The following is an 11,038-nucleotide window of genomic DNA, read 5'->3' as shown; positions in this document are numbered from 1 at the left end:
CTTCCGAGCCCGAGCCAAAATTGACACCCTTACATTTGTCTATGACTCGTAAAATTAAGTACTCAAAAACAGTCTGACGAGCACGTCCAAAATCACTCTAGACAAGCTGCTCGATGGCAGAAAATGGTCAGGGAATTAGAAGCATAAATGTAGAAAGTCAGAAAAAGGTTGGGTTAGGGGTTGCCCGATATCCCAACCAGACTATACCCGATTTTCAGTCAGGTTATAAAATCCCAACCCGTAAACCAACTCAACCCGAAAAAATTCAACCCAATCCCCCAAAAATCAGGTTGAACCCGTCTGGTTTGGATTGAACCCGACCTGAGTTGCACCCCTAATTGTAATCTCCACATAATCAACACACCTCTAATCTTCTTGGTAACTGATTAATAAAGTGAAGTGATATATCGGCCCCTTTTGATCACCACAAACACCTCCTGTCAGTGTTTGACAGGGGTGTTCCTGGTGATCAAAAGGGCGGATATATCATTTCCCTTAATAAAAATTAAAATAAGAATTTATCGGAAACTCTTTCTCGGGTAAACGAGATTATGATTAAAATTCGTTTTTTGTGTGTTATTTGTCAGTCCCATCCTTCCTCCTCCTACAACCTCTCCTTCTTCGGCCCTTCCACTTATCCTTCACCCACCTGCGCAAGTTAGCCTCCAAGCCCAGAACCATGTACCACCATCACTCCTCTTACCTCTCTATCAATTAATCGACCTAAAGAGAGAAAAAAGGAAAAAAATGATGATGGAGGCGGAAAAACATGAAGAAGAAGTAGAAAATCTCGTCCTAGACAAACCCTCCTCCTCCTCCTCCTCACCTCACCACCCCTTATCCTCATCCTCCGTTATCCTTGACGGTAACGGTAACGGCACCACAGATCCATTACACTCTCCCCAATCTTACAAAAAAAACCCTACCAATCTCTCCGAAAATTCCTTCCTCGATCCCCCTTCCTACGCTGACGTCATCTTCACCCCTTTCGAATCCGTCCATAACGGAACCTCCGTCAACATATCCGACGACTCTCTCCTTTCCCGTTCCCCCTCCTCGCCTGAATATCTCAACATTTCAGTCTCAAACCCTCAGAAAGAACAAGAAACCTCCTCAAATTCTCTAGTTGGCAACACCTATATAACCTACCTAATCATTACCCACACGAACATGCCAGAATTCGGTGGGACCGGATCGGAATTCTCCGTTCGCCGGAGATTCAAGGACATTGTTACCCTCTCTGATCGTTTATCCGAATCGTATCGCGGGTTTTTTATCCCAATTCGGCCTGATAAGAGTATTGTTGATAGTCAGGTTATGCAGAAACAGGAATTTGTTGAGTTAAGGAGGTCTGCTTTAGAGAAGTATTTATGTAGGCTCGCGGGGCATCCTGTTATTAAGAGGAGTGATGAATTGAGGGTGTTTTTACAGGTGGAAGGGAAGTTACCATTGGTGGGTACTATTGATGTTGCTTCGAGAATGCTTGATGGGGCTGTGAAGCTCCCGAGACAGTTGTTTGGGGAGTCGGTTAGTATGGTGGCTTTGAATGAGGTTGTGCAGCCGGCGAAAGGTGGGAGAGATTTGTTGAGGATTTTTAAGGAGTTGAAACAATCGGTTGCGAATGATTGGGGTGGATTTAAGCCGCCTGTTGTTGAGGAGGATAAGGAGTTTTTGGAGAAGAAGGAAAAATTGCAGGATCTTGAGCAGCAACTTAGTAATGCATCCCAGCAGGTATTTTATGGTGTTTATTTAAACAATGTTGTTGATTTTGGATTTAATTCTTGGAAATTGTGAATTGGGTTTGTTTGTTTTTTATGTCGTATGAAAGTTTATGTAAAACTTCTGAGAGTTTACGATGTTAGATTTTGTATGGAAGTAGTATTTAAGTTGCATTGTGTATCGCTGGAACCTGCACTGTTTGAAGCAAAAAGATGACATTAATGGTGGATTTTTCAAAGTTCAACTCAGCTTCTAGGCCTACTTTGTTCTAAAGACTTGAATTATAAACCTTTTTTCTAGTAGAAGTTTATGGTGGTTTGCGTGATTAATGGCAAGTTGCTTTTCTAGTACACACTGATCATTGATTTAGATAAGATCTTGAATTGATGGTAATGTTTAAAGATGGGAGGTACTACAAAGATGTTGTCGAAACCCAAAAAAAGCAACGAAGATAAAGGAGCATAATATCTGATACATGCTAGAATTGGGTCGACTATATATTGGTTTTCATAGAGCCCATTGTGTCTGTGTTGAGGGAATGCAACATTGATCATCCTTCACTACGTCTTGTGTAAACGATTTAGGATTTTATTATTGAGAAAGTAATGGATTTTTTCTTATGAGATGAAAGACTCTCTTCTAGATACCTCACTATTTTATTGTGTAGAGGAAAAGATTTTGATTGGCAAGCGGAACAAAAGCAATACTTCATTACACTGCATGACTATTAATTTAAATTCAAAATATTACAGTCTTGGGGGTGGGTGCAAGGAATAGCTCAAGTACTACCATGTTGCAGGCTGTAAAACTTCTTTCACAACCAGTTACTTCATTGTCTTTGTGCACTTCAATATACAGTGGGATGCATGTGAGCTATCCCCTAGGTCTCCGTTTTGGGACCATGTGCTTCTCGACGACGATATTGTTATCATGAACGAGAAGGTAGTGTTTATTGTAGGTTGATGTATGGGATTCAGATGACAATTTCAAAAGAGAAGTCCCTAGTCTCTAATGTGGGAGCGCTTGAGTTTGCAAAGTATTCTTTTGCTTTGGTGGGGACCCTGGTATACGGTACTAATATCTATAGGTCCCCATAATTTGAGTGAGATTGCCATGGTGCAAAGGCAGATTTGCTATGATATTCCCTTGTGCCGCATATTGATATGTTCCTCATTCCTCATTTAGCAGAAACTAATCTAGTCCTTTATCGAGGCAAGAAAGTGAATACGAAGATGACCCTTCACATCACTGAGATGCTCGTGGTGAATGGTGTAGGCTTTGCCATGAAAGGGGTTTCTAATAGCCAAGGTGTCAAGTTATTCTTAGATGAGGATAATTTAGGATCTGATTAAACTACTAATCAAGACATGAAATTTTCCAATTTGGAGAAACTGAAGGTTGTAGTTACTCAGTACTATCCTCAGGCCGGTTCTTGACAAAATATAATAATGCTTAAAAACAACCAAAATCGCTTCTCTTTCCGAAGATGTTTGCTTTTCCATCCTCCTATGTGGAGTACTCTTCATTGTGAATAGCTAGCATGGTAATATCTTCTAATTAGATAGAGAATAGGAGTCATTTAATTAATTGTATGATTTTGTTGGTATTCTTTATGTTTTTCTATTCTCTCATGAATAAATTTTATCTTTTTTCGGCTAGTGCAGGCTGAAGCACTTGTCAAAGCTCAGCAAGATATTGGAGAAACAATGGGAGAGTTGGGATTAGCATTCATCAAACTAACAAAATTTGAGACAGAGGAGGCTCTTTATAATTCTCAGAGAATACGAGCTGCTGATTTGAAATGTGTCGCAACAGCTGCTGTTAAGGCGAGCAGGTTCTATAGGGAGTCAAATGCACAGACTGTCAAACATTTGGTAATTGTTTCTTTCAATTTGAAATTTCAATCTCATTGGGTTTAGTTAGGACTATATTCTTGGTTGACGGACTATCATTCTCAATGAGAGGCTCTTATTTTTATTTGTATTTACCAGTGATCTCTTGTTTATTGCAGGATACACTCCATGAATATCTTGGATTAATGTTGGCTGTCCACAGTGCATTTTCAGATCGCTCCAGTGCTTTATTGACTGTTCAAACACTCCTATCAGAATTGTCTTCCTTGCATTCTAGGGCTGAGAAACTTGAAGCTGCTTCCTCAAAAATATTTGGTGGTGATAGGTCTAGGATTAGAAAAATAGAGGAGTTGAAAGAAACAATAAGAGCTACTGAAGATGCTAGAAGTGTTGCGCTTAGAGAATATGAACGAATAAAGGTAAACATAATTAGCTTCGATTTTTTTGCTTAAGCAGCTAAAAATTATGCCATTTTGTCTGTGGCTGTTACTTCTTATGGTAGTGAACAATGTCCTGAAATCGTGTCCTGTTCTGAAATTTTGTTAATATCTATAATTTTTTTATCCCGGATGTTCTTGTTATACTGACTTTACTGGAAACTTAGGGGCTGTTTGGATATGCGGATTTTCGAATCCAGGTTTTTAGTTTGAAAACAGTGTAAAAGAGGGTTCATGATCAAGCTGCTGCCGCTGTCCTGGCAGCGTTTCTTGGATTTTAAGTAAGAAAACCGGGTTTTAGAAATCTCTCCTGCATCCTGAGATTTCTAAAACCTGGAAAAATGGGAGGATCTGCTACTCTCTTGCTGTCGGAAAGTAGGGCGAGAAGTCAAAAACGACGGCTGGTCCGCTTCTTCTCTTGTCTCTTAGCTACAATTTTGAAGAAATCCTGGATTCTAAAATCCGTGTATCCAAAAGGCCCATGTTTCCAGGTTTGGATACGCGTATTTTATAATCCTGGATTTCCTCAAAATTGTAGTTGGGAGACAAGAGAAAAAAGAGAGCAGCCGTCGTTTTCAGTCGTTTTCTAATTTCTAGCCCTTCTTTCCGACAGCAAGAGAGCTAGTGATCGTCCCATGTTTCCACGTCTTAGAAATCGCAGGATGTGGAAGAGATTTCTAAAACCTGGTTTTCTTACTTAAAATCCAAGAAACGCTGCCAGGACAGCATACCAGCAGCTTGATCATGACCCTCTTTTTCACTATTTTCAAACTAAAACATGGATTCTAAAATCCGCTTATCCAAACGGCCCCTTAGTGAAGATATCATTATGTTCTTATGTTTTTGTACATCAATATATGTGTGTGTGTGTGTCTATATATATATAATATTATTTGATGAAACTTTGTGTTTATGGCATTTCCTTCTTGAGCAATAACAAAGAAAAACTGTGTATGACTTATGACAACATTTCAGGAAAACAACAGGAATGAACTTGAGAGGCTAGAACGAGAAAGACATGATGACTTCTTGAGCATGTTGAAAGGGTTTGTAATTAATCAGGTATGGCGGTCTTATGCAGTTAATCTCTCTTTAAGATTGTCTGTTGGAGGAACACATGTTTTCAAGGAAAGTAGTTTCCTCTGTAATGCATACTCCCTTCTACATTCGAGCAGGATGCATGTTGAACTATTGAGTTTTCTTTATTTATGTTTAATAAAATTGTTTCTTTCTTTATTTGTTTGATGCATGGTGAAAATGTCTGTTCCTCTTCGTTTTTAAATCTGCTGGCCAGTTCATCATTACTTCAGAATATCTTAGGCCCTTTTTGGTTCGTTGGGAGCGTAGTGGAGGTAGTAGTCAACAAGGAGGTGACAAGGATGGGAGATGTGTAGAGTTGTCTAGAGGAGAATAGGGGAAGAGTGGTAGTGTGTTTGGTTGGGTTTGAGTAGAGTTGTCTAGAGGAGAATAGGGGAAGAGTGGTAGTGTGTTTGGTTGGGCGTCAAACCGTGTGGAAAATGCAGGGGTGTCATTACCAAAATAGATGGTAGAAGAGAGAGAAAGGGAAGAGAGAGAGAAATGTAATGATTACACAAAACAAGACATATTCTACTCTTCTCCCTTCTAAAATCCACCAAAATGGAGGTTTTCCATTGGAAGATTTGGGGGGGGGGGGGGGAATTCCGCCACATAGGCGCCACCTATGTAAAAAGCTAATAATGATGTCTCCTCCATGTCTTGTAGTCAAATGGAATTTGAGCTCAAATTTTGCAACCAAACAACATCTGGCATTCCATATTCCGGGAAATGCCCAGCCCTCTTCCATCTTTTTTGCAACCAAACAGGGCCTTAGAGTGGGTTTTGGACGTGATTTAGGATTTTGGTTTTACAAGCGTGTTTCATGAGTTAGAATTGGGTGGATTGGCATTTGAATTTTAGCGTCCTTTGTGTTTCTGATATCCTATCCTAGTCTCTGGATCTTTGTTTCTTCATGCAGTTAGACTCAGCTTTGGTAGCTGTTGATGAATCTCTTTTTTTTTTTTCAAGTTCGACATCAAAGAGCAGTCATGCCAAGTGAGCTATCACTGTCTTTTACATGTTGATAGTGGCTTCTGAAAACATCTTTTGTTCTGTGTTTTCTTTACGGGGTTTAGATTGTGTCCACACCTCAGAAATTCAGATTGCTTTCTTCACAACATTTGAATGAGAACCTGTTTTTGTGGCCTATTAGACTCACAATTCCAAAACATGAACTTTTATCTCATCACATAATTGAGGTATCTTGGGGCTGAGGATTCTGGTCGTAAAGTGTTGATTGAGATATACTTTCAGTGGTTCGGTCAAGCTAACAAAGAAAGAAAGCCTAATGCACAAAAGAGCAAGCTCCTTCTTTCACAAATGAAGCAACTGCTTATTATTCGGGAACACGGGGGACGGAAAGCACCCCTGCTGGAACTTAAAAGCAACCATTGACCTCGGCCCAGTTGCCTCTCATTCTCTAACATGATTCCTCGCACTAAGATATCTTCGGTGGGAGAGGTCACGGATCTATCTCACCACGTTGGATTACACATATGGATGAGTTGTGCTTTCTCTTACAAAGTTAGATTTTTGACTACCTGCTTTTTTGTGTATTTGGAAGGAAACAGTCACCTCAATAATAAATTGGTATTACCATGTGGAGATGATTTCTGTGTGCTTAGTCTAGATTCTTCAGGAGTGGACATTTTACCTGGGTAACATTGGATGACTAAAAGTCTCAAACAAGGCTTGGATGATTCATTGGATTACACATATGGATGGGCTGTGCTTCTCTTACAAAGTTAGATTTCTGACTACCTGTCTTTGTGTGTATTTGGGAAGGAAACAGAATCACCTAGATAATAAATTGAGCTGGGTTTGGGATCTTGGAAATGGATAGATCTAGGATTGGCGATCAACCTCCTTTAAAGAGCAATGCAAATGGACCAGTTTAGTAGGGATGTAGCTCGGTGGACCGCCTTTAGGCCATGTGGTGGTGTCACATCTTCTCAAAGGAATCGCATGTGAAACTCTCACGTCATATGACTGTCCCAGAATCGTGACTTCCCCTTTGAGCAATGGGTCCTCAGACCAACCTGTCCGTTCTTTCCTGGAAGTTCCTTTCATTCATTCCTTGATCTTGCCCTTGATTGACGGTGGAAGCTAGTCCTTATAAGCAAAGCAAGCTGAGAAGGATTTTTAAAAGAAGGCACTAGGATCATAAACTCTGGGGTGAATGCCTACAATCTGCCTGGTATGGATTGGAACCTCAGTTCTTCCATTGTGAACTTATGGGGAAAGAGAGATTCATTTGAAGGCCTTCTCGAAGCCAGCTGGGATTGTGAAGTCTCAGACCATGGCACTTAGTGTTAGCGTCAAGGTGTTGGCTTAGCTCCTACTTGAGCCTTTGATCATTGAGGTCTATTCTAAGAATGTTATCCATTAGCTTAAGGATCCAGATAAGGCCCCTTGGAGATTCTTGGTTATGATTGATGATGTTATGGAGTGCCTATCTAGGAGAGAGATTCTTGTCAATATAAAATATCTTCCTTGGATCTTTAGCCTAAGAGATCCTTTCAAGATCTTTTAGTTTCCTTATAAGTTGGGTGATTCTTTACTATCTTAATATTAAAGGTCCTTACAAAATTAGGCAATTCTAAGATCTTGAAGTAGGTATTCTTCTCAAAATAGGCAATTATTCAAAATCTTAAATTAACAAGTCTTCCAAATAGGCATCTCTTTAAGATCTTGAACTATGTGTTCCAAATTAAGAGACACTTTACGATCATAGGAGTTTTTCCAAGTTAGGCAAGCCATTAAGATCTTATATAGATTCTCTATGATCTTTAAAGAGTTACTGTGTACATGGGATTTAAACTCTTTAAAAAAGCTTACAAAGGAGACTTACAAAGGAGACTTAATGGCTGATTAGTTTTTCCATGAAATATGGGCTCTTAAATTTACCAAAGGACATATGATGTTGGTTCTTAAATTTTTAAAGTGATAGTTTCTTATCAAATTCAAGCTCTTGAAGGATGTTAAGAAGTAGGCATGTGAGTTTGATTCTTACGGGTCATCAGCCATACTCGACAAGAAGCCGTCTCTCCCTCAACCAGTTTCTAAGCCCCATAAATGACAAATACTGTCACAAGAAGAGACTTGTCCCACAAGAAGTGGTAATTTTTTAGGACTGTTAGGTAAGATTCTTTGATCAAGTCAAAAAGTCCCTCTTCTAGGAAGACACATCTAGGTGGCTGTATGATCATAGTTATGTGAACAGAAGAGTCTCACTTCCGGGAGGACTCTTCCAATTTTTTTTTTGAGTTGTGTGAACTAGATGCCGTAGCTGTAAATTCCATTTTGGAGTTTGTTTTGTTTTTCTCCTGGATTGAAACATTTTGACGTTCTGCCCATTTCGGTGTTCCATTACGGGTAAAGTGCTCTAGGTATAGAACAGGGTGTTAGAAGAAAATTTTGAGAGCAAGCACGGAAAATTGACAAAAAAGGCCATCTTCAACCTCTGTTTAGGGTTTTGGGAAATAAAAGAAACCCTGAATGCGACCAAAAGACGGGATTTTAATCCTCCCATTCAATTGGGAGGGGTGAAATGCCGTTAATGGCACACCTCATTTCTGCCGGAAAAATCTGACAAAAAGAGCAACATCTGGAAAAAAAAATGTCATTAGGGTTATGTTTACTGTGTTTTTGGTTAGATCCGGATGGAATTTTTGGAATTTCGACGTGTATTTTTTGTTTGAATTTCTGTTTTGAAGTCCATTCCAAACCGGATTTTTTTTGGAATTCCATCCGGAATCGAATGCAATTGGTTACTGAGCTGGCAACCCTCTTCTTAGAGAGCTCTTCCAAAACGTTCTTCAACAGATCAAAGATATTTGCACCTAAGACCCTCTTTTAGGAGGACTCTTCCAAAAGGTTTTGCGAGTGAAGTTATCTGAACCATGGAGCCCTTTTTACCATAGGTCTTGTCTGAAATTTCCTGGTACTGTAAATTTTATGAATCAAAGAGCCTCTTCTGGGAGGTTTCATTTCAATTGGTTCTTTTATGTTTATTTTCATGCACAAATCTGTTCTGGACTGTACACATCTTGTAGATGAAAAGATTAGCAAGTCTTATTCATACTAAGGGACAGAAATTCAATGCAAGTAGGATCCCATTTTCAAGCATTCAGTAACATAGTGTGATGATGTAGGATCTTGGCGCAACTGGAGGTATAGGGTTGTGATCTTTAATTTACCTGTATCTGATTTCTTTTAGTTGCCAGTGCGGGGTTGGATTTTTGTGGAGGGTTTTCATGGGAGCTGTTGGGAACTGTCCTTTTAGTGCCTCTAAATTCCGATTGTAGTACTAGAGGCACCTCTAGAGTGCAACCCCCAGGTTTTGACGGGGGTATTCATGTTGCCAGTGGAATTAGTTATTTGCAACGTAGACTTGAGTTTGCATCTTTTCAAGGTTATCGTTGTATCTTTATACTTGCAAGAGTAAGGAAAATATTTGACCGGGTCTCTGACCCTATCAAAGGCGCTTATTATTTTGAAGATAGTCCATTGGTTTTTTTTGTCTTCCCGAAGAAATTGATTAAGGTGGAACATCCAGAGTTCATTTTCATTTGATCGGTAACATAACTGGTAACTTCACTGCGCCTAGAAAGATGATTTGCATTTCTGGTGTCTCATGGAATCAAGTGCTCTGAATAAATGACTAAAAGGAATAATGTTTGTCTTGGGTTAGTTACCATACAAATACCTATTCTCTCTGTCGAGGGCAACAGCTATCAGCCAAACAAGTGGCAGAGAAAGATAAACACATCTTATTTAAGGATTACTAATTCTAATTGTAACATCAAGTTTTTTTGTTTTTTTTTTTGAATGATAATTGTAACATCAAGTTCAGCTGATTAGTATCCTCATACTTTTTATTGGTGAAATTTCATTTGGGTTTTCCAGGGATTTCTAATTCTAATTGTAACATCAATTTCAGCTGTTACAGTGTACTCAAACCTCATTGCAATGGTTTCTTGATAAATTTCTTGGTGAAATTTCATCTGGGTTGTTTAGGGAAAGTAATGACAAGTTTATTCTGTTCACAGGTTGGTTATGCAGAAAAGATTGCGAATGCGTGGGTGAAGGTTGCTGAAGAAACGAGCGGGTATGCTAAAGAGAACAATTGAAATGTTTACTGTAAATTTGAGTTTCTGGCTTTTAATGCGTGTACACTAATTCGAATAATGACCCCATAATAAAGAAATTAAGCTCATAGTAGAATGTTCAAATCAAAATCCATGTTCCGTTAACTTTCAAAACAAAAGAAAACATACTCTATTTAAACCATTCTTGCATAAAGTCATTTTGCAGATGCATAAGCGTATTGAAGATTAGATATTGGTTGTTAAAGAGTCTCTCCTGTTGCTGTAAATCTTTGCTTGTTTGTATTGCTATTGCTATTCTATCACTAATTCCTTCCTCCATATGGTGTCTTGTAAACTAGGTTCTGATTACAACCTTTTGGCATATCACTAGTTCCCTGCTCCAAAGGGATTTGCTAGGGTCCAACGCAAAAGGCATTTCACGGGACGTCTGTTGCAAGAGAGAACAGCCACGTAGGCTCACTTTTCAACAGATTTTGTCATATTTAATGAGGTAGCCGCTCTCTCATGCAACAGATTTTTTCACTTTTCAACAGATTTTGGTATTTCATGGAACGTCTGTTGCAAGAGATGACATCCACATAGGCTCACTTTTCAACAGATTTTGTCATTTTTCATGAGGTAGCAGCTCTCTCATGCAGCAGACGGTCCACGAAATGCCTTTTGAGTTGGACCCTGGCAAATCCCTCCTCCATATGGTGTCTTGTAAACTAGAACATTACGACCTTTTGGCATTCCATATAAAAAATGCCTGCCTTCTTGACAAGGAAAGAAGGGAAATGATATCCCCCCCAGCCCCAAACGGATAACATCCCCCCCTTTTAACGGTTTATATCCTCACAGC

General features: G+C 39.3%; 1 protein-coding gene across 1 annotated transcript; it reads left to right on the top strand.

Moving 5' to 3' along the window:
* The first annotated feature begins 409 nt into the window (after window positions 1–409).
* LOC143850903 (sorting nexin 2A-like) lies at window positions 410–10,326 on the top strand. Its single transcript, XM_077360188.1, has 5 exons — window positions 410–1,731; window positions 3,384–3,593; window positions 3,731–3,991; window positions 4,985–5,071; window positions 10,138–10,326. Exons 1-5 carry the CDS (start codon window positions 748–750, stop codon window positions 10,216–10,218), a joined length of 1,623 nt encoding a protein of 540 aa, XP_077216303.1. The 5' UTR covers window positions 410–747; the 3' UTR covers window positions 10,219–10,326.
* The last annotated feature ends 712 nt before the right edge of the window (window positions 10,327–11,038 follow it).

The sequence above is a fragment of the Tasmannia lanceolata genome, unplaced genomic scaffold (assembly GCF_043159265.1).
Source record: "Tasmannia lanceolata isolate RefF3 unplaced genomic scaffold, GAP_Taslan_0.1 ptg000018l, whole genome shotgun sequence".
NCBI classification, from domain to species: Eukaryota; Viridiplantae; Streptophyta; class Magnoliopsida; order Canellales; family Winteraceae; genus Tasmannia; species Tasmannia lanceolata.
This window is presented reverse-complemented; position numbering and strand designations above follow the sequence as displayed.